The sequence below is a fragment of the Boleophthalmus pectinirostris genome, unplaced genomic scaffold (genome assembly GCF_026225935.1).
Source record: "Boleophthalmus pectinirostris isolate CB_2022bp ecotype Guang Dong unplaced genomic scaffold, ASM2622593v1 HiC_scaffold_18, whole genome shotgun sequence".
Taxonomy (NCBI): Eukaryota; Metazoa; Chordata; class Actinopteri; order Gobiiformes; family Gobiidae; genus Boleophthalmus; species Boleophthalmus pectinirostris.
Window position 1 is genome coordinate 26,200,739 of NW_026571133.1, and position 25,628 is coordinate 26,226,366.

A 25,628-nucleotide genomic window follows, 5' to 3' on the forward strand; every position below is an offset into this window, starting at 1 on the left:
ATTTCACATTTCTCTTTCAGAAGCCTAACATGGGAATGGGGATGATTTTGGACAGTGCGGTTGGGATGTTTCCTCACAAAATTGCACCTTTGTTGCAACTATTAACTGCTCTTCTTTCAAACAAGACTACCGTCAAAAAGGTAGACACTTTTTTTGTTTGTTCATGTATTCTATTGATCACACTGCTCTATAGTTATAATAGTTATAACATAAATTAAATGTATGTTTCTTGCTTTTGACCCACAGGTTTACAACTTTTTAGATAAGATGTCATTGTACACAGAAATTCACAAACATAAACCCAATGACATAATCGCCCAGGATGATGAAACACTGTGGAGAAGGAGGACACCAAAACTGCTTTATCCTCTTGGTTGGTGTTCTCCTTGATGGCCCTAAGTGATTCAAGTAGTCATGTTAATTTCCCTAATAATGAATGTGTGTGCGCCAATAGGCTCTGGGCAGACAAACCTGTGGCTACCTCAGGGTGTGCGAGGCCAGGTCCTGATGAGGCCTGAGCAGGACTATGTGGTGCGCTGGGACTATTCCTACAGTGCCTGGGCTCTGTTCACATGTGAGGTGGAGATGCTGCTCCATGTTGTTTCCACTGCAGGTATGGTGTTTTGAATATCAGTAAGGTTATTACATCTGTTATACTTTTATTTGTATTTTTTACTAGATGTTCTTTCGCATTGTACTCGTGTGAAGCCGATCCTAGACCTAGTCCATAAAATCATAAGCACAGATTGGTCTGTGTCAGACTGTCTTCTCCCGCTCACTTCCCGCATCTACATGCTTTTACAGAGGTAAAGTGGTATCCATATGTGAATTTGAGTACTTAAAAATACTACACATTATGATTGTGACCATTATTTTCATTCCAGATTGACATCAGTCATTAGTCCCCCAGTAGATGTAATTGCATCATGTGTCAACTGCCTGTCTGTTTTGGCTGCAAGGTTGCCTGGAAAGGTAATTTGAAATGACATATGTTATGATATCTATCTTTATAATTTATTGAAATGTTGTCTTTTAGGTGTGGTCAAGTTTACAGCACACAGGTTTTTTACCATTTGCATCAAATGCACTGACCTCCATGGCTCAGTGTGTAAGGTAAATTATCATGACCAAATGCATTATCACTCTTTATCTTTAAATGCTAACAAACACTTCTGCAGTGCTGAGGGGATGAAAGCAGGCAACTACGGCAACCTGTTGGTTCAGATTGAGCAGCCAAGAGGGGAGTATCCTGTGACTATCGCCTTTCTACGACTTATTACAACTCTAGTTAAGGTTTCTTGCAACAGTTTTATAACATTTATAGGCTCACTGTTACTGGGGTTTTTATTCATCCACACTTTTTTTAGGGTCAGCTTGGAAGCACACAGAACAGTGGTCTAATACCTTGTGTGCTGTTGGTGCTAAAGGAAATGCTCCCCACTTATCACAAGTGGCGATATAACACCTATGGAGTACGTGAGAGAATTGGTGAGTAGTTATTATTTTTCAAACTATCAACAAGTGTATTCTATAATGTAAATAATAACAAATCAAACTATTGACAGGCTGTCTAATATTGGAACTTATCCATGGCATTCTCAATCTGAGCCCTGAAGGAGAGAGCCAGGGCAGGTAAGTTAAACTTTGGACCTTGTAGTATTCTAAATGTAAAACATGCCAACTTTCACAAAAAACATTTGTTGACAAGTATCTCTCTTCTTCAGCACTCCTACTTTGCAGTCCCTATGCATCTACAGTTTGGCAAACACTGAGGCTGGTCAAGCCATTGTCAATATAATGGGAGTTGGTGTGGATACTATAGATGTGGTACTGGCTGCACAGCCTAGCAGGTGAAAAGCTTTTAATTATTATAATGCCTTTTCAATTTTGCAAGTGAAATGTCTTGACTGTCATCTCTTGTCTAGTGGTGGGTCTGAGGGTCCAGGCCAGATCCTTATTCAAACTGTGAAACTGGCTTTCTCTGTGACAAACAATGTAATACGCCTGAAACCTCCGACTGATGTGGCCTCGCCTCTTGAGCAAGCTCTGACACAACATGGTGGGCACGGCCACAACCTTGTAGTTGTACTTGCAAAGTACATTTACCATAAACATGACCCAGCACTACCTCGACTTGCCATCCAGCTCCTCAAGCGCCTTGCTACTGTAAGTACTCTATTCAGGCCAAAAGCATGTACTTGGAGATATCACTCAGGCCTACAGTAACATTGTGCTTACAGGTGGCTCCCATGTCAGTTTACGCTTGTCTTGGTAGCGACGCTGCAGCTATCCGGGATGCTTTCCTCATACGACTGCAGAGCAAAACAGAAGACATGAGGATCAAAGTCATGATTCTGGAGTTTCTTACTGTTGCTGTGGAAACTCAACCAGGCCTGATCGAACTCTTTCTTAACTTAGAAGTCAAAGATAGTAGTGAGGGTTCAAAGGTGAGAATGCAATACATTTCATCTTGGGATGCACTGATACATTGAGATGGAGGGTCCATCCTTGATTTGATCTTTTTTTGAGTACTGACTGTGTTTGATAGAACATTGATTTATTCTGGCAGGAGTTTCTCCTGGGAGAATGGAGCTGTCTCCATGTGGTTTTGGACCTAATTGACTCAAAACAGCAAGGAAAATACTGGTGTCCACCTCTACTCCACAGAGCAGCTTTGGCCTTTCTTCTCGCTCTCTGGCAAGATCGCAGGGATAGTGCCATTTCTGTACTCAGAACCAAGTAAGACTCTTACACAATATTACTTTATTTTTAAAATAATTGCAATTTCAAAATATGAGAATTTACAATTCTTGTTTTAGGGAAAGGTTTTGGGAAAATTTGTCCACGCCCTTATTTGGGAGTCTTCCTCCTCCTTCAGACACAGCAGAGGTATTTTTGCTTTTTTACTCAAACATACACAGTGCATTTCCTGACCCATTTTCTGTACTTTTGTTTGTAGCCCTGTGTGCTTGAGACTTGTGCGTTTGTCATGAAAATACTTGGACTTGAAATCTATTACGTTGTGAGGTAATAGCACAAATAGCAGACAAAATGTTCAAAATAGTTTTTTGTTTTTTAATGAAAATATCTTGTTTGAATATAAGAAAATACCTTTTGTTATATTTGTTTTAGTAGCTCTTTGGAAAAAACTCTTAAGGATAGTCTCCAGAGGTTTTCCAACAGTCGGCGCTACGAGTATTGGTCTCATTATGTCAAATCTCTGGTGTGCCATGTCGCAGAGATGGAGGAGGAGGGTGTGTGTTATTTTGCGGAAACACAAATGTTGATTGCAGCCTGGAGAATGCTGCTTATTCTCTCCACCACTCATGTATGTTACAGTTAAATTAAGTCTTTTTGTCCAAGGTATCAGATGTTCTAAAACTGCTTTACATTTTAGTCTGAAGTGATGCATTTAACTGAGGATTCAACCAAGCTTAAACTATTTATGGATGTTTTGGATGGAGCTAAAGCTGCAGTAAGTTACTGTCATGAAGTTTTTTTGTTTATATTTTCACGGCTGATTTGACTTTGACACGTGCTGTCTCCTTTAGCTTACAACACCCACATCTGTACCTTGTCTACGTCTCGGATCCATGATGGCCACTCTACTACTCATTCTCCTCAAACAGTGGAAAAGGTTTGTAGTTCCTGTGAACTTGGCAAATACTCTCAAGAATACATGTGAAGCACCTGTTCTCTCGCCAGTGTGGTAGCTGCTGCGCCCGATGTCCTCTGCCCTCTCTCACTCATTCTGGAAAGTGTCCTGCAAGCTGACCAGCAGATGATGGAGAGGACCAAAGCCAAAATCTTTTCTGCTCTGATATCTGTGCTACAAATTCAAGGCCTCAACGGTACAAGATGGATTTATGTGATTCTTTTAACATTAGCTGACTGTGTCGCTTATGATCTAGGAGGAGAGATTGCTCTGCTGCCTCAACTTTTACTGTCCGTCTGTGAAACCGTAAAAGATGAATCCTTGGCTCTCATTGACAATACTCGTTTACTGCGCCAAGCGGGAGAGAGCTTGGATGATGAAGATAGTATGGAAACCGACTCTCCTCGTAGCCAACAGAAGGATCGGAGAGACGGGGTGAGCAACCACTAAGGGTTAATGCCCTATTATGCGTTACATGGTGGACTTTAACTCTCATCTTGTGCTTTGCTGTTGTTTCCCCTAGGTTTGTGTACTTGCTCTGCATTTAGCAAAGGAACTGTGTCGCAGTAATGAAGATGGGGAACAGTGGGTTTCGGTGATGAGGAAAGTGCCAGTGCTGCCTTCTGTTCTCAGTGCCCTGGAGCTCAGCCTGAGATCCAAGCACAACCTCTACTTTACTGAGGCTGCCCTTCATCTGCTGCTAACATTGGCTCGGACTCCACAGGTAACTAGTCCTTAATTCAGTCGAACCATGCTATTTATCTTGCCAAATTCCTCTCTTGACTTTATAACATTTATTTTCCTCAGGGGGCTGCAGCAGTTGCTGGTGCTGGCATAACTCAAACCATCTGTCTGCCTCTCCTCAGTGTATATGAAGTGTCTACTGTATCCCAGGTAGTAACAGCTATACAACAAATACTCTTCTATCAATAAAAAAATAAATAAATTCATCATTTGTGTACAGAGTTTCTCACGCAGGTCCCAAGACTCTGCATGCTGGCCCGGTGTCTATCGTCTGTGCATGTCCCTGATGGAAAGTCTGCTCAAAACTCTCCGTTACACTTTCATCAATGAAGCCTTGGACTTTGTTGGAGTGCACCAAGAACGCATACTACAGGTAGAAGCTTAAAGCTGAATTGCTTGAAAAAGGATCTGATTATTATGTTATTACATTCTTTTTTTGTGTGCACATTTCCAGTGTCTGAATGCAGTTCGAACAGTGCAGAGCTTGGCTTGTTTGGACGAGGCGGATCACACTGTTGGCTTCTTGCTTCAACTTTCAAACTTCTGTAAGGAGTGGCAGTTCCACTTGCCCAAACTTCTTAGTGACATACAGGTAAGTGAAAGATCTAGTACTGCTGTAGTCTCCTGTCTTCACCTAACTGTGTTCCACAGACAAATCTGTGTTACCTGTGTCAGACGTGCACATACCTGCTCCACAGCAAGAAAATGCTCCATCACTACCTACAGGTTAGTTCCCTTTATATAACCACCTCTAGCTTGCTTTTATCCCATCCTTAAATATATTTGTCTCAGGCAAAAAATGGTGAGGCATTGCCCCCGGGTCCCCTCCCACGGACTAGCCGGCTGCCTCCGACCCTCTCTAAAGACGCACCCAGTGGAGGGGAGAGAGAGGAGGTGGAGCAGAAAGCCCTCTTGGCTGTTCAGTGCAGTCTGCTCAAGATCCTCAGCAAGACATTAGCAACACTACAGCATTTTACTCCAGACTGCTGCCAGATCCTTCTGGATCAGGTCATTAATCTATTAACACATGTAACACAATAACCTAACAGTACACCAAGATAATACGTTTTTTTTCTGCATTTGTCGTAGTGCATGGACCTGGCAGAATATAGGATCTTATTTGTGCTCAGTTTCACTACTCCTGCATTTGACCCAGATGTCCCTCCTTCCTTTGGGACTTTGCTGGCCACCATTAATGTTGCTTTGAGCATCCTGAGTGAGGCAAGTCTTCAGCATTAATTTAAGCATAAATATTACTCTGCTTATATCTGAGCTTTTACTTTAGATGGATAAGAAGAAAGAACCAGCCTCCTTGAGTATTGTGTCACTTGTTTCATCAGAGGAGATCCAAGCCTTAAAGTATGCAGCTCTTTTAAGCAGATTATTAATAAAAGAGAATGATTTTGAACTTTATGTATTCTCTCCAGGTCATTGCTTATATTTACAATGGAGAACTGTTTCTATGTGCTGATCTCCCAAGCTGTTCGATGTCTCAAAGACAGCTCTATCCCTCCTAGAGACAAACAGCGACTCAAACAGGAACTCAGCTCTGAACTGGTAATGTCCTGGTGAAGCACTTGACTGAAAAAATATATTTTTTGCAGCAAATATAATACTTTTTTCTTTTATAGAGTACACTTCTATCAAGCTTGTCTCGACACTTTCGTAGAGGTTCTCCCTCCTCTCCTGCCAGTGGTTTTCCTTTGAGTCAAACCAAAGCTGCTACTCCCAAAAGCAGTCATGAGGGACAGGAGCCTTTTATCCAGCTGGTCCAAGCCTTTGTCAGACTTGTACAGAGATAACTTATGTCAGTCACATAAAGTAAAGCAACTTGGGATGCGCATGTATTGTCTTTGTCTAGACTATAACACTGCAAGTAATGTCTAAGTAATTTGACAGACTTACTGCAAGTAGACTACCATGTTTCTGTATCTTTTTCCATATTACAACTAATAGTTGCTGACTAGAGTGATTTTCATAAGGCCTAGTTATATAGGTCAGTGGGCATCAGAAACAGTTGACTGATGTTGCTGTAAATATACACAAATGTTCCTTTTGTATTGTCCACCCTATGTAACTTGTATTTTTATAATTGTTTCTAAACCCACTTAAAGAAGCTACCAAAAACGTGCCTAGATTTGTCATAATAAAGCAACTTTTCTATCAGCAATGATTTTATTTTTCTTTAAAAATGATTCACACTGAAAACACTGAAATTGCTTACTGCATCTTGAGACATGGGTAAAGTAATATTTACACAAAGGCACTAAAAGAAAATGGTAAAATCCTGTGTTAAAAATACAATTTAGGAAAATGAGTACCTAGAATATCATTTCTCTAGCAAATAAATAAAACTGAATCTGGATTAGTTGACAGCAGGTTTATCTGAGTTGCAGAGAGCTACAGCTCTTCTGTCTAAAGTGCTGACTCGTCTCAAGACCATCTCTTGGATCGGACTGGAAATCTGCTACAGGCCATTCACTGGGATCTCCTGTGAGAGGAATGAAAACTTTAGTACAGAATCGTGTTTGTATAACCCCCCAAAATTGGCCTTAAATAAAAAAAAAAAAAAACTAGCAGGGCCAAGTTTGGGCCTAGGGCCCCACTTGAACTGCACTAAAATATTTTTGACTGATGCTGCTACAAGCCAGCCTCAAATGGACACAGACCACCTCCAACAGACATTGCACCAGGACAAAGAAAGATCATCCTGATATGGTGCTTGATGGTTTATATTGGAAGGAAGAATCGATTCAGAAATGGACAGTGTAAAAAGGGCAATACATTTGTCTGCTCATGCAGAATTATAAACATATGCATACAGTAGGTAAAATTGTCTGAACACAAAATACATGGTAGTGGTACATGCATTAAAAAAAAATAAAAAAATCACACAAGTTTCATGCACCAAGTCATCACTACCCTATACTCACCTTCAGCTGGTGATCCAGACAGACCTTTGAGCCCAATAAGGGCACAATAATTTGTCTAATATTTTTATAAAGAATAAGAAGTAAGAATGATTCTCTACTAACAGATGTAATTAAAACAGTTTTGTATTTTAAGTAACACTAAACACACTTACCTCTAAATTTCCTCTTGCTTTCTTCAAAATCCCATGAGTCAACGACACTACATTTAAATTAAAAGAGGGGAATTAAAATAATCTGTCTTTTATAAATGGATGTCTAATAACAATTACATACACTGATCAATGATGACCCTTTCCATTCCCTCTTTGAGTTGATTGGTTGTTCCAAGACGTTTCACAGCTCCACTCAACATCTTCTCCTGCTGTAGCACTCTGTTCTTCAGCCTGGAGATCTCCCGTTTCAGCTGCTCATCCTAAAATGAAGAGCAGCATGAATCAGTCTGGATGTCTATATATCAAGGTCCAGCTTCAGTTCACAGTTCTTCAATTCAGCAGTGTACCTGCTGGTTGTGACCCATGTCCCCAGTTGTTGCATTGACGGGCAGAGACACGCGCCACAACAGTTTAAGCAGACGGTTGGCCTCCTCCAGGACGTGCTGCAGTGTGCCCATATTAGTGCACAAACTGTTCAGAGGCTTCTGTTCCTGAAACTAATCAGGTAGTTTCACGTAATGTATAATGTGTATTTTTAATTTTTAAGACACATAAATGTGAGTACCTTGTCTGAACATTGTTCCTTAAAGAACAGTATACACTCTTGCAGTTGCATGTCCATACTGTGGGAAAGTTTGCGCCCTTCTGAGATGTGTTTGCGAAGAGCACTGTAGTCTTCAATCAAGCCCAAAATATGACGGCCATTACGATTAGCCCACATCCGGTGACCGGGTACCAGGCGAGAGGGAGCACCAGTACTGTCCATCGAGCTGCTACTCAAAGATCCTCCATCAACTACTGACTGTTGTTTTTGAGCTGGAAAACAAAAATAATAAGAATATGAATAGCACAAATAATCTTTAATTTCTGACAAACAAAAAAATTAACCATGGATGTTTCTAGCATATCGCCTGTGAGGAGCAGGATTCAAGTTGTCCAGACCTTGAGTCCTGGTTGCCTCATCTACAACAAATGTAACATAAATATAATTTTTTCTTCACATTAACAGATAATTTATGCTAAATCTAGATCTCTATTGTCAAAACCTGAAACACAAAATGTTTTTTTCTAAACTGTATTGTCAAGTCAAGTCAGATTTATTTGTAAAGCACATTCAAAAACAACCACAGCTGACCAAATGTTGAAGATAAAACAGAGAACCCCAATACATATAATAAAAACAACACTTAATTAAGATACATTTATGGTAAAAGATTAAAAAAATAAACTATTATGTCCTGCCTGTCCCATCTGTGTGTGTTTTTTTCCTATGATGTAAAGTGATATTACCTGGAGAGGAAAGCATGTAATTGATGTTAATGGTTTCAGAGTGGTTGAGTCCATGATTGATCTGCTCCTCCAGTCTTTGTCTCAGGGCGTTGTTGGTCTGGATGCTCTTCTCCAGTTGAAGTCGCAAACTTCTGATCTCAGACATCAGCTCTCCCAGGTCCACTGAGCCCGCTGAAAACACAGGCTCTTGCCCATGTGCAGTCTGCCCATCTTCTGTTTACAGAAAACATCATTCTTGTGAAATATAATAAAAACACTAGAGGTCAACAACAATACAGAGCACCTCAAAATATTTGAGTATCATGAAAAAAGTTCTATATTTTCACCAAAGTCAAACCCATATTATATATAGACTCATGACACATAGAGTGAAGCTGTCAAGCTTCTTCATGATATTCTAATTTTTTATATAGCCTGCACATGTTAAAATGCTATTTATTGAAAACATATTTTGTACCTGTAGATTTCAGACCTTGGCTCTTCAGTTTGTCATAAACCTGCAATTCCACACGCAAAGACTGGAGAAGATGGTGTGAATCCACTAGCTGTTGACCTTGAACTTTCACTTCATGCTGAAGCCTAAAAATGAAAAATATATTTAGAAGTAAAGTGGTGCCATGGTCCAGGTTTCATTTACCACTGCCTGTAAACTGAGGGTAATAGGTCACCATCTTTCAGGTACACAGGAATGCACATTTGAATGGGCTTCTTATGTTAATATACAATACAATATTGCCGACTCTTATAGTCCACTAAAGTGGTGTAGATGTCATGTAAAACGTTCAGCCATATATCCATGTTTGTACCTCAGGAGCTCCTCTTTACTGCAGAGCAAAGAATCTTTTAGTTGAGCATTTTCTTGACTCATGAACTCCAGTCTCTCTTGCATTTGCATGTTGTCCTGCCGCAGCATCTCACACTCCTTTCTGCTCTGCTCCAGTTTTGCGGCTCTTCTTGCCAAAGTCTCCCGCAGTTTGTCATTCTCCTTTTGCTTATCTGCAATAATGGAAAGAAACATATTCTTAGATTATTAGTTATTTATGTGATTATTTACCTATTTACTTTATTCATCTGTAATGTATGTTTACCTTCAGACTCATAGTTTAGCTGCTTTTTCGAGGTTTGTTGCGCATGATACTGTCTCTCTTGCGTAACCTGACTGTGCTCCTCACGGCCTTTGATGAAGATGTGGGTACGCACTAAGAGGTCAAAATCACTGTCATCAGTCACAGAAATTATATATTATAATATTTTATAAATACATTACAAGTAGGAAAGTACCTGAGTCTTGGTGTGCCTCTGCAAGCTTCTTCTCCAGTTGTTCCCTTAGGCTGTCATTGTTTCTGATGCTTTCTTCAAGATGACGACGGAGAGCTCGGATTTCTTGTAAATGCTCTGCTAGTAGGTCTGTGAAGAATTCCAAAAAGTTTAAAGTGTAATGTATTGTATTATTATTACTTATACAATAATATGGACCTAACAACAGATATGTTAGCACCTGAAGTGAGTGGACAGTCCCTTGGAGAACTGCTGTCTGCCCCTAGTCTGGCTTCAAGCCCGGACTCACCACGGCCCTGTGAGCTACTCTGAGCCATGATGGTACAGTGCAGGTCAAGTTCACTACGCAGCGTGGTATTGAGCTGCTCGCTGCTCCTCAGTTGTTCCTGAAGCCGAACATTCTCCCTGTGCAGGCCCTGTAGTCTGCTAACAGTGTCACCGTGATCAGAGGCACCCCTCTCCAAAACTCCACCCCCTTCAGCTGAGAGCGGTCGGCCTGGACAATGTAACATGAAGAGCAGGCTAAGTGCTGTACATGGGCTATTAACAAGGAGAAAGCTAAGGGAAAGCTGCTTTGAAACTACTCCAATTATGATTCTCATTGATAATCGTATTTAATTCATAAAGAAATTTGTGTTAAAACATTAAATTGGATAGGTGTCACTGAATAATGCAACTTTAAGAGCAGGTGGACTGTAACTGGACACCCGCTGTGCTCCTCACCATGTATTGTTCTATGTGCATCAGTAAGTATCTGTAAAGGAAGTGCTGTTAAAAGCTGCATCTAAGCACCACTAATCTCACTGGAGTGTGACTGGATAATTAACAGTTGTCCATATATATTATACTAATAATTATGCATGATTAAATATACATTCATTTATTATGGGTATAATCACTCATTTGAAATACATTTGATAATGGGAAAAAAATTTACACAGTGACGTATTATGAGTTGCATAAACTTACTCTGTGTTGGTTTGGACTCCTGGCTGCTATGGGAAGATGAGCAGGTCTTGTTTATGTGGTGCAAATTAGAATGAGAGCTATGGTGACTGCCTGGACTTTGGTCAGTGGTTTGACTCTGCAAGTTTTGGATGAGACGGTTCTTCTCCTGCAGCTCCTTAGTTAACCTGAATAATTCAAATTGAGTAAAATGTGTTATCTCATTATGAATGAGAGAATAATAAAGTATCACCAGAACAGAAACGATGAACACAGTTTTTGAAAGAAACTAGAGGCACTAGAGGCTAATTTACTAATTCCAGGAAATAAATTGGCATTAGGAAAGAAAAAGATCACTGCACACTACGTCTGCAACTAACTCACAGGTCCAGCTGGTCCCTAGTGCAATCAGCCAGGATGAGGTTTTGGTGGACTAAGAGGCTGACATGCTGCTGTAGCAACTCCCTTTCATCTTCTAGATCCACTCGTAGTCTATCTATTTCCTGCTGTATTTGAGCTGGGCTGTCAGGAGGAGCATGTTCCTCATCACTGCTCACATCAGGGACAATGATACAATAGTATGTCACATCCAAACGACCATTTATTAAGCAAACTAATAATTGACAGACTTTAAATGAAGTGCTTCTGCTATAGCAGTGGTTTGTTTTTGTCCTCTTCCTGTTTAATTCAATAAAAAGCATGCTGAACATGATCATAGAAAGAATAACGTACCTGTGTGAGACTTTTGCACTGTGTTCACTCCCCAAAAGAGACTCTCCTGTTGAACAGCAGAACAATTATGTGATTGGTTTGTAAAACACTTGAACAAGTTATGCTCACAGCAACTAAATCGATGCACAAGAGTCTAGAAAAATGTGACAGAATTGTACAGATAAATCTAATAATGCATTAGTCTTACACAGCACTTTTCCAAACACAACCCAAGTCACTTTACAATTTCGTGCATTATTCATTCATTCACACTTGGTGTTGGTAAGTTACTGCTGTAGCCACAGCAGCCCAGGGGCAGACTGACAGAAGCAACTCTGCCGGTCTGTACCATCTGCCTGTCCAACCAACACTTTCATATCAGGCAATGTGGGTGAAATGTCTTGACTAAGGACACAACAGTTTTTTGCCACTGGCGCCCCACTGTGGCATTTGATTTTGCCAGTGATCTCCCATCCAAGTACTATCCAGGCCAGGCCTTGCTTAGCTTCTGAGATTTGAGGAGATGAGGCTTTGACAAGGACGTTTGGTCACTAAAACTAGAAAGTTATTTGCTGCAACCATGAATAAAGATTTTCCATGTATCCATGTGTCATGTATGTTTATATACAATAACAGCAAGATTATGTACAAATAAAATAAATTACCCTCTGAACGCTGTTGACTTCTATCAAGACGTCCTTCCAAACTGTCCATAATTGCAATGCTTCTGTCAAGCTGCTTTTTGACCTCCTCCCCCATGAGGTTGTCCAATTTAGCAGACTGTATCAGATTACTAAAGGCCTTGCCCAAGTCTTCAAGCTGCTGCCGCTGCAGGGCGCCCAGCCTCCGACTGTCCTTGATCTCCTGTCTCAGCTGGGACAGCTCTCTGGCCTGAGACTGAATCAGTGACTCCAGTCTGTGGTGGATAAACAACAGTGTTACAATAGTTGTACTTAAATCAAGAATTTAGTGAAATCAAACCTGGCAGGTGATGTTGAGCCACTTCGACTATGGAGCAGGTCACTTAGGCTAAGTGACGCTCTTCTCTCAGAGCTAACATTCAGGCAGTTTGTTTTGTCCTTAAGGGCTGTTCCTCTTAAATGCATGGCTCTATTATCCATTTCTTCATCATGGGGTTGTGCATGGTCCTCTTCTCTAATTGCTGAAGGTTCATATGTGCTGGCAACCACATCACTGGATAATGAGCTTCTACGCAAACTTTTTATGCTTGCCTAGAAAGGAAATAACCAACAATTAACTCTAAATAAACACATTTAGCATGTGCTAATACAATGCTGGACAACAGAGTTCATTTTTTGGTTAACCTTAGCCGAGCTTAGAACGGGGGATGTAGGGTATGTGCTGGATGCTGAGTAAAGGTTTTCTGTAGAGGAAAAAATTGCCTGTTCCTGCTTCAAGAGGGAAGGCAGACTAGCTGCACCGCAAATAGGTTTAAATCCGACCTCCAAATCTGTGACACAAAAAAACAAACACATCAGAAGGCATTCTACAATATTTGATAATGAGCAAGCAAGACATTCTTAGAGAAAACACATGCAGTTTTTGTCAATGAGAAACGTTAAACTTAAAACCAGGAACAGTGCAGCAGTTATTATTAGACCCAACCAGAAAAGAGCAAATAGTCAGATTTTGTCCACTCTTCATGCGGAGATAACCCCATTAGTTTTTAGATAGGCTGCCTGAGAGCTAGCTACCTGTGCTACTGCTCTCCTCCCTATCGTTCTCACTCTTGGCACTCGTTTCGTAACCCAGGTCCTGCAAATCCACCTGCACGCCTTTCTCATCTTGCTTCAGTGCTACCATTTGAGGCAAGACAACATGTAATTATTGGGTTCATTGATATCACATTAAAACATGTAAACAAGTGAAAAGGACAGGAAATATGGGTACATCTTACCATTATGAGTAGCTCCTGGACTTGGTGTTTTGGACTGTGCCGTGGCTAGTTTCTCCTCTAGGTTTTTGCAGATCTTTCTTTTTTCTCTCAGTTCCTTGTGAAGAGTCTCGATCTGGTTCTGCACATTCGGTGGTAGTGCCTTGGTGTTTTGTAAAGGTCTCTGCCCATCTGAGCTCTTTTGTGAGGCCTGGAGTTCCAACATTTTTTGTTGAAGGCTGCTAAAGACTTCATACAGGACTTGTAGGTTGTGATGAGGACCTTGTGGGCACTGATCTTTCATTTGAGGTGAGCTGGAGCACTCTGCATCGCTAGTTTCAATACTAAGCAATGTGATGTCTCCTAGGGTTTCTTTTTCATTGAATGCCTTCTTTAACTTATCCAGACATGTCTGCAGCTCAGTAGATGTCACTGATGAGCTGTTTGTACAGTGAGCAGTCAGGGATGCAATGGCAGACTTAGTGGCATTGAGACAGTTCATTAGGACAACCACAATTCTTTTTTGTGAATCGCTCATGTGAGAACCTATAGCCTCAAACTGCTCTGATGGTGTTTTATTTGAACTATCATTTTGGCCATCTCTCCCAACAGAATCAGCAGTTTGTAATATCTTTGTCAGCACTGCAGAGTTGCTGTCCCACTGTGCATTTGAAGGCAGCTCATTACTAGATCCAGATAAGTCATCTTGGTTCTGTTTTTTGCTGCAGGCATTTCTCTGCAAAACAGCTTTGATATCAAGATCAGTGATATCATGATTTGGACCATTACTTTTTGATGAATTTGAAACCGTGTCAGCTTCTTGAAGTAGTTCTGTTAACTCACAAATATACTCTACCTTCTCATTTAAGGCATGCTTAAGTTCTATGCATTTGTTTTGAAGTGTGGCATTTGAACCACTTAGGTTAGACCCAAGAGCACCCTGGCTATCTAGACTACAAGCAGTTAAATATGCAATAGTGGACTCAGCTGCCTGGAGGGCCTCTGTATACTGAAGATTAAGTCGCTCTTTTTCTTGAAGCTGGGTTTGGAGCTCCTTCAAGTCTGCTAGTTTTTCATGAAGTTCACTGATTAATACCTCCTTATCCTGGCACTGCTGTTGAAGTATCTCTAACTGTGTTGCTGAAGGGACATCGGGCAGGGTGCTGCAAGAGTTTTGTTTGACCTCGAAGCTACTGTTGGACACAAGTGCATCAAGGGAGGAGGGGCAAGACTGTGATGAGAGGGAATCTGAGGAGAGAATTTGCTGATCGCTTCCATGGGCCACATCTAAAAGTTGATGTTCAAGTGCACCACCAGTAGCTTCATATCTTCGCCTCACAGGTACAGGAAGTCGAGATTGTGAAGCCTAAAAAAATACACTGAATAAGACAAACTTGTACACATTAAAATAGTGACAAATTACATATTATCTTACCCAAACCTTTGTGTGACTAGATTTTGTGCCAGTTTTGAGTTTTGAGTTTCCAGTAAATGACTGCGCAGTTAGCTCTTTGGTGTAAGCTTTCTGAGTACCAGTCTTGTTAGATTTTGTTTGGCCATTTGATGTTACAATTTTTTGGGGTTGGGGCATTTCTCCAGTTTTATGTGCCTGACTCACAGCATCAATGCACTCCCCTGAGGCCTCCACACACTCTTCTTTTGATTCGTGTGATGTTTTTTCTTTTAGTTGTATAGTTTTAACAAGTTTCTCTCTGTAAATAAGGAAAAAATATATAATTCAGAAAAGAGAACCAGCCACAGTATAAGGTAATTATTTGGATAGACTCACTTGAAGCATGATTCAGAGCAGGCTTTATCGAATGGATTTGAAATTGTAATATCATCCACACAGTGATCCTTGTCTTTTGTGTCACAGCCAGACCGAGTTTGTCCTCTAGTTTCATCAACTATACTTTTAAAATCTCCACAAATATTCTAATTTGGGAATGATACAATACTGTTTTAGCTCAAAATGTTCTATTTTGGTTTTGAGAACAAAGACCACTATCATACCGGTTCCAGTGTGGCATCTGTCTGGCTCTCTTTATCCTGGTGAGTCAAAGGCTGCTAGGATAATGACATGGAAGCGAGGATGATGCAGATGATTTGATAAAGAAAAAAATAATGGTGGAACAGAATCAATAAAACACTGCACAGCAACAACTGAATGGCATGGTGCGTCTAATGTGGTGTGGCAACAAGACCAATTTATGGGACACAGAGATAAAAGGAAACAAGTTAGGAGAGGTAAAGGAGAGAGGAGACAGCTTGAGCTACTGTTAAGAGGCTTGTTAATTATCTAAGAAAGCAGTTCATAACATACAACTATATTAGGTTCAAAACACAACATGCTTGAGAAACTTAAGGATTAAGACAAAAGGGTCACATTATCGAAAGGAATTAATACGATAGATGTATAGAAATTATTGCAGGAACATCTGCATACTTGTTAGGTTTATGTTGTTTTGAAGATTATAAGGTTACCAACAGCGCCCTTCTTATGCTAACCTGCTTCCAAAAGATCTGTGATCCCATCTTCAGCTCGTCTTTATCAGGACTTTTAAGATATGACTTTTCCAGCAAGCTCAATCTGTTCTGCAGGTCTCTGTTCAAAGCATTCTGTCTACTAATATAGTCCTGGAGTTCTGTCACCTGAAACAAAATACATTGAATGAAGGCTTTACTTATTTCTGTTTCATACATACACAGTGAACAGTTGATAGCCAAGGTCAATTAAATACAATCAATCAATGAACCCGCACAAGGACTACAGGTGGAAATTAACACTGGTGCTACAACCTGGTACAATGCATCTCTCCTGTCAAGGTTAATGTAAAAATTGTGCGCTGTCCCTGTCTGAAACAAATAAATAAAATTCAAAAATAAATGCTGTGTTAACCTTTTCCCTAAGCTCCTGGGAGGTCAACTGGGACAAATTGTCATCCTGCTCTTCTCCAACACAAATGCTCAAATACGATGTCTGGTCACCTAAGAAAGTCAAGGAGTCACCTGCAGGACAGAAACACAAAGTGCATCTTTACACAATGAATTTACTGAAAATATCACATGTCCTGTCCTTGATCTATCACCCACCATCATTGGTTCCACCCACACCTCCTCCACGATTCTGGATAGCCCCCAAGCGAGCCTGCAGTGACACATTCCACCGTTGTGCATCTTCTAATTGGTTTCTCATGCTCTCAAGCTCCTTAGGGTCAATAAGGTCCATACCTGTAGAAGAAAAAAAAAATAACGTGAGTATTCTAAATAGATTTCTGAATGCTGTACAACTGCACAGAAGAGCACGTAAGAATATTTAAAAAATACCGTGCCTTAAACTATACAAAAAGCAGTATATTGAATACAAGAGGTCACATTTATACAAAATAAGAAATACACTGCTGCGTTCTGTAGATTTAAGAACTCAAATGTGTTATGTAATTGTGAGTCTAGGACTGAACACACTTCCTATTTATAGATTTGAGACTCAAGTGGAGGGATCAGAAAGGCACACAGAGGTTGTGATGCGTTTAATCACCCTTAACCTCTGCCCCATGGCACTGTGAATTAATGCTCTATAACAACATTAAGTAGATGTCACAAGATAAAATTCCTTTATTTCAAGTGCATTACCCTTAACAATAATTTGTAAACTATTATCCAATAACAAATTTTATAGGATTGGAATATTGTCACAAACTCAGTCATGATAATAAAAGTGATTGTAACAATGCGAAAAACAGACTATGGTCTTTATTTTCGTTAGACAGGTTAAGAATGAGAAGGATAGTTACAGGACTATGACATTGGTTCATGCTTGGAACAACATGCAGGTTTATGGAAAGATGAAAGAACAAACATTTAACAGACAGACAACATAGACAAGTTGAGAAAAAGGATGTTCAGGGAAAACGAAATGAGATTAGAAGTTTGTACATGGAGGTCAAACAAAGTTCCATTTGCTCAACTTTGCTTAACCTAAAATGTTTGTTTTTATTTCATTTCCAACCTCATCTGCAACAAAGTGTGTTTGCACTGCACCTTCTCTAAGTTTGGCTCTGTGCATTTCTCTTTCCAGGTCATCTCTAAGTTCATCATTAGTTTTGATGCTTTCCTCTAATTGCTGTCGAAGGAGTTGCACAGCTGTCAGCTCTAGCTGTAGAGCGTGGAGACGTTGGGCGCTGAAAAAAAAAAAAAAAAACTTATGTTACTGTTATACATTTTTATACTGAATCTGTCCGGAGTCATTAGCATTTTTCCTACCTGTCCTGCTCTTTAACTGTCCGAACCAAACTAGAATAAAGCTGCTGTTCTGCCTTCAAGGCTCTGTTGAGAGCCTCGTGTTCCTGTTGAAGGGCTTTAAAACTGGGAACAGTCTAAAGTAAGTGAATAAAAAAAAAAAAAAATGGTGATATGATATGTCATGGCAATGCTAGTATAGAATGATTATATTTTCTAAAGACTTTAATTAAAATTACCTGTTGTTCGTTATCTCCACCAATCATGGTTCGCTCTCTCTGTGGAAGCTTAGGAAGAAATCTCTCTGTTCCACAGTCAGTGGCCTGATCATGGGCATCCTCCTCTAAACATTCGGACTTTTGACCGATACGCTGGCGGAGTGTCTGTGGAAATAATGCAATTATTCATACAATTCATTTCTTCTGCTTAAAAGAAATTGTTCCAGTTTCTTACACTGATAGTCTCATTATTCATCTGTAGAGTGGCAGTAAGGAACTCAATTTTTGCAGTTTTACTTTCACAGCAAACCTCAAGATCATTTAATAATAACTGTAATATTGCAAATGAAACCAAACAGCATTTAGCAGTTAGAACTCAAAGTCAACTCAAACATACACTTTAAATTTATTTTTTTTTATCTATAATGTTTTTTTTATATTCAAATTTAGTTCACCTTCAGTTCAGCCTCTCTTGTAAGTGCATTGTTCAGTGCTTCGGTTGTTTGAAGTAGTTCTTTCTTAAGGATATTTTTCTTTGGGAGTGGAATATTGTCATCTTTATTTTCTCCAGTCTTTGTTGACAGCTCAGCTTGTGGGGAAAAATAGGAATATCCACAAAATTCATTCACAACACAATTTTATTGTTTACAGTTTCAAATAAAATTTTAATGAGACATCTCACCTTCTTTTTCATCTAGTTTTTCCTGCATAATCTGAATGGTATGTCTAAGCTCCAGAACATGAGCCGACTCCTCCTTTTGCCTAATCTCATTTGAATACTGGTCTCTGTCCTTTGCTTGTTGAAGAAGCTTCTATAAATTTTACAAACAATATATGCAGGGTAAAGTAGGGGAAGTCAAAAGACAGTCTTGTATTGAGCTTACAGTTATGAGACCATCTTTTTCCTCCAGTCGGGCTCTGAGCTCTGCGGCCTCTGACAGAGCATTCTGTGTCCTGGCTGAGCATTGCTTCTCAACTGTGTTAAGGTGCTGCTGTTGGTCAGAGAGCTGCTTCCTTAGATCGTCAACCTCCTGAGTGCGCTGAGACATCATGTACTTGTAATGTTCACCTGACTCCTGAAAAGACAAAAAGCATCCAGGTAATTACAATGGCATAACAGGAAAGATCCTTTGCCAATGGTAATAAATATAAATGATATAATAGTGAATATCTATGAATAACCTTGAGAAGTTGATCCTTGCTGTTAATTGTAACCAGAAGCCCTTCTACAGCACTCTCGTTGTCAGCAATCAATCTTTCCCTTATTTTAACAGATTCCGCCAACATAGCCTCAGCAACTTTCAGCCTTTGACTCATCTGTTGATCAAGGTCCTTAGGGTGACTTTGGAACTGATTCAGCATTGAGGTGGTCAATTCCTAAAATAAGATAATGTATAATATATTAAAATGTGACTGGGGAATTATTTTGGGTTTGCAGAATTTTATATTATGAACACTGAACACATAATTATTTTCAGCTGACCTCCAAATGTTTAGTTTTGCCTTCTAAAGACAACTTAAGCTGACTGATGATGGCGTCCTTTTCCCGTAAGGATCGACTCAAGTTATCTTCTATTTCTTGTTTAGATCTTTGCAGATTCTTCAACGTGTTGGCAAGATGCTGTAATTCCACATCTTTCTCCTTTATCATAGTATCAAGACTCTATAGAATATAGCAAAGTTTATTAAGCTATTTAAAAAAACATCAGTCAAAAATACTATCTACTCACATTAATAGTCTCTTCATTGTGGGAAACTAAATTGTTCAGTCTTTCCAAGTCTCGTTCTTTCTCCCTTAAAGACAGCTGCAACATGTGTATCTCATTATCTTTGTCTTCGATTGCAGCAAACTTTTCGTCCAAGGCTTGCTAATATTTAAAAAAAACAAAATATATATAAGAGCATGACTGATTTAAATAACTTTACAATTTACTCACCTCCAGTGCTTTATCCTTCTCTTTAAGTCTTTGTCGCAGCATGGAGAGCATTCCATCAATGCCCTCTGAAGATTTGCTGTGCTCAAAGTCTCTGAGCATGTTTATGTATTCCTGAAAATAATGCACAAGAAAAATAATAAAACAATAAAACGTGCCGGAAGTAGAGTAGTTAGTCGTCTTGTATTCTGTCTTACTTGTAGCTGTTGTTCTTTATCCATTAGAGAAGTTGTAAGCCGTTGGATGGTTGCTTCATGGGCAAGGACCTTTTGTTTTGTTTGATTCAGTGCTTCCTGGTATTGCTGCTCTAAAGCACTTTCTCTGTATTTTATATCCCCATTTAGCTTTTTAAGCTGATTGTTTAGGTCCTGCAATAATTAAATGTATATAAATGTGTGCGTGTGTATGTATATATATGTATATATATGTATATATATATATATGTGTGTGTATATATATATATATGTGTGTGTGTGTATATATATATATGTATGTGTATATATATGTATATATGTATATATATATATATATACACACACACACACACACACACACACACACACATATACATATATATATATATATATATATATATATATATATATATACATATACATACATACATATATATATTTATTTATTTAACTCACATTGAGGGCTTTGTCTCCTTTCTTCTTTTGCTGCTGTATGTCCTCCAGTTCTATCTCCTGTTGATCCTTGGCCTGCTGTAGACCAGCCAACTCCAGTTCCTTCCTGTCCAGTGCACGCTGGAGCTTCTGAGTCTCCAATACCTTGGTATGATGCTCGCCTTGGAGCTGGGCCAGTTCTGTTTGCTTCTCCATTAATAGATTCTGATACTCTTCAGCTCCCTGAAAATTGCACTACAATTACATGTGATAAAGAATAACTTAACTAAACAAAATTACAAAAGTTAGAGATCTACCTGGTATTTTTGTAGCTGGGCCTTGTGTGCTGTTTCTCTTGCTTTTGATAGTGCTTCATCCCGATCTTCAATCTCATGACACAGCTCTGCAATCTTTGTTTAGCCACAGATCATAATGGGTTATAGTTCAGTTTTTGTTTGTGGACCTGATCTTATGTAGATTGTTGTGTGCTTGTCTGCCGCCTGCTTCCTTAACAAAGATACTAGTGTTTCTCTGAATCATCCACCAAAGGTTATTAAGAGTGCATACTGTATGTAAGGTGATACATTTTATATATGTATAATTTATCTATAGATTATAGCAATGCCTGTATACATTTCTCTCTTCCACTGCATATAATCACAGCTAAATTCATAGCCACATCAAATATATATAAATATATATTTATATAATCTATTTCACATGTGCACAACAGAAGATCAATATGATTTTTCTATGTTGTAAAATGTAATGCTGTCTGTGATTAGTGTGCACCTGCTCATGGCGTAGCCTCAGTTTTTGACAAACATTTCTTTTTATTCTACTGACAGGCCCAGGTGATGACACATTCCAGAACAGAGCAACTTTGTCAGCAACTGTAATGTGCGATGCAGAAGATCGATTGTAAACTCACCTCATTTTCTTTTTCACTAAGGATCTGCGTGAGACCTTGAATTGTTTTGTCTCTCTTGAGTGCATTTTTCTTCTCAGAATTTAGTTCATTTTCTTTTTCCTCTAACTTTTGAGTCAGAATCTGTTTAGACATAATGTATGTGCTTTATTAGTCAAATATATATTGCAGATAAATAACATAACAACAGTTAGCATATCAAAATATGTAATATAAAACACAAAATACCATAGTTTCATTCTTGATGTCTTCAAGTGTTTTAGAGAGGATTTCATTGGAATTTCTTGCTTGGGTAACCTCCTCACTTAGTTGTTGGTTGAGAGACTTCAAACGATGAAGTTCATTCACCTAAAAAAAATAAATAAATAAAATTACATAGAGAACAAAAACATTTCTAGCTCTTAAGGCCGCCACACACTACAGGATTTTTCTTTCTTAAATGATTTTGAAAATTGTGACAAAAAAGGCACACCACAGACATGAAGAGAATCTTATAAAATTTTTACTCTCCAATCGCAAAGACTGCTGCGGGATATGGCTGTATAAACAGCCTAAAGTTGTGAGTGTGCCTCCCGTCAGCTGTTTCCTGTCTAAAGTAAAACGACTCGACAACTCTTAAGTGTTCAAAGAGCAGTCACAGTCTCTATCGTTTATCCGCATGAAGCTTCACCCCAATCCGCATGCTGCATGGATGTAAACAGAGACACATGAGGAACTAATGTCGCCTTTTTACCTTTAACACTTCAAATTGGATTAATAGCGTGGTTTTGTGTACTGGTCTCATTATTTGCAGACGACAATGTCTATGGATATTGTGGATGAGATGCTGCAGTTTAAATTTAGGAGAATTTAGGAAACTTTAGGAGAAGTGAGAAATAATTATTTTCGCAAGTTTTTTTTGCGCCTGTGTCTGCCCCAGAAGCTCTGTTTTATTGGCCATTACGTAGCATCGCTGATGTTTGGTGGTTACAATCTGAAAGAGCTGCTCAGAGTCAAACTAACACTACACATACACACGAGGAGCGCAGTGGCTTCAAAACTGCACACAAAGACACAAAGTCGGGTCACGCCTCCCCGAACTTAGGGAGAAGTAAATTGTAGCCGAAATCACGCAAATTCTCCTATAGTGTGTAGTGGCCTTTACAGAGATCATGATGTGCAATGTAGCCTTCAATCAGTGAGCACAAAAACAAACTACCTCCATTCTAACAGGCGTGTACTGATCATCAAATTCTTCTGCTAATTCATGCAGAATCTTGTTATCTTTATGTCTGCAGTTTGAGGGAGGATGGAGACGAGTGATACTGATTCTTCTTAGGATAGGAATACGGCTCCCCGCTGGGACAGAGATTTGATGTGTAGTGATATAGCACAAGAGCTGGATCACATCAGAGACAATCGAGGGTTGAGTCGAGCTCTGGACCGTGGTCTGAGACTTTTCCAAAGAACCAACAGCAGAGTTGAGTCTATTTAAGCCTTTGACTGTTTTAGGTCTCAGTGTAGACATATAATCTGAAGCAAAGTCTCTATTGAGCGACTGCAGCGATTTAAAGTGTCCTTTAAATCCGTACCTGGACTGTGGACATTTGCGATGGACCAAGTCAAAGTACATACTTTGTGAACGATGTCGTGTGCCTCGAACACTATCAGACCTTATGGGATCTTGATACTCTGATCCAAACTTTATGCCACAGTGCCCTATACTTTTACCAGCTATTCTGTCCAAACTCACACATCTTCTCATAGGACTCTTCGGGTTTGTTCTTCCTGTATCTTGACAATGGCCTTCAGTGGTCTGTTGACCAACAATTTGATTATCAGAACTGCTAACAGACGGTGACATAAGTTTACTTTTGGAACAGCTTTCCCCATCATTCTTGTCCATGTCTGGATTGTTTTTTTTGTATACATGCATCATGCACTGTATAAGGTGGTCTTTTTCAGCTTGAAGTCTCTTGATGCGCATGTTGTAGTCATCTTGTATATGGATGATGTCCGCATCACATTTCACTATCTTCTCAAGTTGAAACACACATTTCCCACACAGAAACTCACCCCGACCATCACGGGTCACCTCTCTTCGCAGCACATGAGACAGTATCACCTGTAGCTTGTTTTTGGTAGAAGGGCTAAAGATCCAGCGACACTGGTTTCCAACCAGACAAGCCCGACAAATACGACACGGGTCCTTCATCTTCTGATTCACCTCTCACGTAAATAAAGCAGTTCAACATGAAACAAACAATGATGCTGCAACATTGACAAGCAACTAGCAGCAACAGCAAGTTTATGCATCACAAAGAGGCCAAAGCTTAATGACGGCACAGTTCAGTGTAAGCCTAAGCTCTTAATAATCCCTGATCCTGCTTTCCATTTCCCTCGCTGACATAGGATAACCCTAAAGTGATGCAGTGATGTTAACAAGAATAATTTTTTGAAGATCTCTTTCATGCACTGTTCAAAGTGTCAACAATCCAGGGGGCACAAAAGAACAGTAATACTGCAACATATAACAACCATTACACTTCAGCCTTACATAATTTTAGATCAAAACACTGATTTTAGTCTTTCCCTTAGATTTTAGTCTTCATTTCTCTTGAACTGACAAGTATACACAGCAGAGAGACACCACTAAACCTCATTTACAGTCAAACATTTCAGAGCAATTCTGAATACACTATAAATGTCTACAGCACACGGAACACAGATATTAGCCTCTATCCAGTCTTTTGTGTCTTAACTTGGATATTGTTACATCCCTATCTTACATCCCTATCTTCAATATAAGTTCAGACTAACAATGTTATTAAAAAATATTTGTGATTTTAAAAAACTAACCTGAGGTTCTGAAGGAACTTTGTTTCGTTCTGTTTGCAGTTCACCTCTTAAAGACTGAAGAAAAAGAAAATGTGATTGTAATGTAATTACAAGAGCTGGGCAGAATGTTCTAAATGTATGATTAAGCACACTTAAACAACCGTACCTCAAGCTCTAACTCTTTGTTTGTGATAAGATCAGTTAGTTGTTTGACTTGGTCTGCTGATGGCGCATCTCTTGTTTGCTCAACACAGTTTTTCACCTGTAAATTGGCTTCATTTAAACTATCCTTGAGTTGGCCAATGATACTGTGGGGAGTTAAAAAGAGAAGAAGAATAACTTAGTGAAAAAACAGGTCCATAAGTCAATAACTTTTTTGCCATGTACTGACTTGTCTTTCTCCTCCAGGGCTTGCCGCAGGTCGTAAACTTGGTTAGGATAAGAAGCTGAATTGCTAGCACTTAAGACCTGAAGCTGTTTTTCCATGCTGATACTTTTACATTTTTCTTGTTCAGCTATCGATGCCATCCTATCAATCTCCAACTCAGCAGCTTGCAAAGACTGTGGTGACAAAATATTAAAATTACCAAAAATGTATAATACGTGATCTTTACCTACATTTTCGTGTAAGATGTTCCAACCTGCTCCAAATCTGCTATTTTTTTGTTGAAAGCATCGCGAAGAGCATCAATCTCTTTCTGAGCTTGCTCTCTCACTTGATGAGGTTCTCGTGAATCACGGCTCGCAAAAGTCTCCAAAGCTTTTCTGACATTTCCAGGGCACACACATTTAGTTAATTCCCACACAGATGAATGATGAAAAAGTGGAGTGAAGATCACTTACGAAGCAGAGACCAGAAGCTCCTGCTTTTCTGCCATCTCTCTCTTCATAGACTCCAGCTCAACCTTCAGCTCTATATTCTAATAAAGAAAATAAACATGATTAAATTAAATTCAACAATGCAAGATGGCACCATACTAAATATAATAACACATTTTGGTAAACTATATGCTATTTTTGTAATTCACCATTTTAAAAATGTCCTCAGTGGAGTCATCACATTTCTGTTGCATGCGTTCCTCCATGAAGTAAATTCGCAGCTTTAGGTTGAAGTTTTCTTTCTTCAGAGCTGTAATTTGCTGCATAAAATATAAAAACAAATATACAATACAATTTTAATAGCAAAACTACACACTGGATTGCATGCAAAAAACGTGTAGGTGTTAGTAATGAAAGCAAAATACATGGTTATTCTTTTACTGAA

General features: G+C 39.3%; 2 protein-coding genes across 11 annotated transcripts in view; one reads left to right on the plus strand and one right to left on the minus strand.

Annotated features, from left to right (window-relative positions):
- nup188 (nucleoporin 188) lies at nt 1-6,569 on the plus strand. The gene is made up of 30 exons (XM_055154227.1): nt 1-140; nt 247-373; nt 455-613; nt 680-806; nt 885-972; nt 1,037-1,113; nt 1,179-1,293; nt 1,368-1,488; nt 1,566-1,632; nt 1,725-1,850; nt 1,926-2,166; nt 2,241-2,447; nt 2,570-2,739; nt 2,820-2,889; nt 2,960-3,027; nt 3,133-3,328; nt 3,398-3,475; nt 3,552-3,637; nt 3,706-3,851; nt 3,912-4,090; nt 4,179-4,379; nt 4,463-4,549; nt 4,620-4,772; nt 4,854-4,991; nt 5,051-5,125; nt 5,192-5,407; nt 5,489-5,620; nt 5,685-5,758; nt 5,827-5,956; nt 6,031-6,569. Exons 1-30 carry the CDS (start codon nt 30-32, stop codon nt 6,199-6,201), a joined length of 3,936 nt encoding a protein of 1,311 aa, XP_055010202.1. The 5' UTR covers nt 1-29; the 3' UTR covers nt 6,202-6,569.
- The window catches only part of cdk5rap2 (CDK5 regulatory subunit associated protein 2), a 22,782-nt gene continuing 3,709 nt past the window's right edge, over nt 6,556-25,628 (minus strand). For 2 of the 10 annotated variants that reach the window (XM_055154223.1, XM_055154225.1), the window contains exons 4-50: nt 25,393-25,503; nt 25,208-25,284; nt 25,006-25,129; nt 24,756-24,925; nt 24,531-24,672; nt 24,386-24,439; nt 21,776-21,895; nt 21,551-21,670; nt 20,937-21,029; nt 20,644-20,874; nt 20,191-20,361; nt 19,997-20,107; nt 19,790-19,927; nt 19,543-19,722; nt 19,242-19,436; nt 18,944-19,135; nt 18,742-18,871; nt 18,515-18,648; nt 18,295-18,390; nt 18,081-18,224; nt 17,866-17,978; nt 17,644-17,783; nt 16,696-16,833; nt 16,502-16,611; nt 16,111-16,254; nt 15,616-15,669; nt 15,392-15,537; nt 15,038-15,314; nt 13,627-14,968; nt 13,424-13,525; nt 13,034-13,179; nt 12,690-12,940; nt 12,374-12,624; nt 11,730-11,775; nt 11,022-11,185; nt 10,273-10,548; nt 10,056-10,181; nt 9,863-9,973; nt 9,581-9,770; nt 9,232-9,353; nt 8,775-8,987; nt 8,373-8,447; nt 8,050-8,300; nt 7,832-7,981; nt 7,606-7,744; nt 7,485-7,531; nt 6,556-6,890 (exon numbers count right to left, since the gene is read on the minus strand). In XM_055154223.1, coding sequence (XP_055010198.1) covers nt 6,867-6,890; nt 7,485-7,531; nt 7,606-7,744; nt 7,832-7,981; nt 8,050-8,300; nt 8,373-8,447; nt 8,775-8,987; nt 9,232-9,353; nt 9,581-9,770; nt 9,863-9,973; nt 10,056-10,181; nt 10,273-10,548; nt 11,022-11,185; nt 11,730-11,775; nt 12,374-12,624; nt 12,690-12,940; nt 13,034-13,179; nt 13,424-13,525; nt 13,627-14,968; nt 15,038-15,314; nt 15,392-15,537; nt 15,616-15,669; nt 16,111-16,254; nt 16,502-16,611; nt 16,696-16,833; nt 17,644-17,783; nt 17,866-17,978; nt 18,081-18,224; nt 18,295-18,390; nt 18,515-18,648; nt 18,742-18,871; nt 18,944-19,135; nt 19,242-19,436; nt 19,543-19,722; nt 19,790-19,927; nt 19,997-20,107; nt 20,191-20,361; nt 20,644-20,874; nt 20,937-21,029; nt 21,551-21,670; nt 21,776-21,895; nt 24,386-24,439; nt 24,531-24,672; nt 24,756-24,925; nt 25,006-25,129; nt 25,208-25,284; nt 25,393-25,503 — 7,881 coding nt within the window. In that variant the 3' untranslated portion in view covers nt 6,556-6,866. Of the gene's footprint in view, nt 6,891-7,484; nt 7,532-7,605; nt 7,745-7,831; nt 7,982-8,049; nt 8,301-8,372; nt 8,448-8,774; nt 8,988-9,231; nt 9,354-9,580; nt 9,771-9,862; nt 9,974-10,055; nt 10,182-10,272; nt 10,549-11,021; nt 11,186-11,729; nt 11,776-12,373; nt 12,625-12,689; nt 12,941-13,033; nt 13,180-13,423; nt 13,526-13,626; nt 14,969-15,037; nt 15,315-15,391; nt 15,538-15,615; nt 15,670-16,110; nt 16,255-16,501; nt 16,612-16,695; nt 16,834-17,643; nt 17,784-17,865; nt 17,979-18,080; nt 18,225-18,294; nt 18,391-18,514; nt 18,649-18,741; nt 18,872-18,943; nt 19,136-19,241; nt 19,437-19,542; nt 19,723-19,789; nt 19,928-19,996; nt 20,108-20,190; nt 20,362-20,643; nt 20,875-20,936; nt 21,030-21,550; nt 21,671-21,775; nt 21,896-22,745; nt 24,362-24,385; nt 24,440-24,530; nt 24,673-24,755; nt 24,926-25,005; nt 25,130-25,207; nt 25,285-25,392; nt 25,504-25,628 lie in introns of those variants that run through there. The other 8 variants (XM_055154224.1, XM_055154218.1, XM_055154219.1 and 5 more) reach the window with 8 other exon arrangements.

Bases quoted from the DNA above. Each gene is read 5' to 3' on its own strand.
- nup188 (XM_055154227.1), top strand. From the start codon at position 30: ATGGGAATGGGGATGATTTTGGACAGTGCGGTTGGGATGTTTCCTCAC. The intron at 1,114-1,178 runs GTAAATTATCAT...ACACTTCTGCAG, and splicing joins TCCATGGCTCAGTGTGTAAG to TGCTGAGGGGATGAAAGCAG. The intron at 3,476-3,551 runs GTAAGTTACTGT...TGTCTCCTTTAG, and splicing joins TGGATGGAGCTAAAGCTGCA to CTTACAACACCCACATCTGT.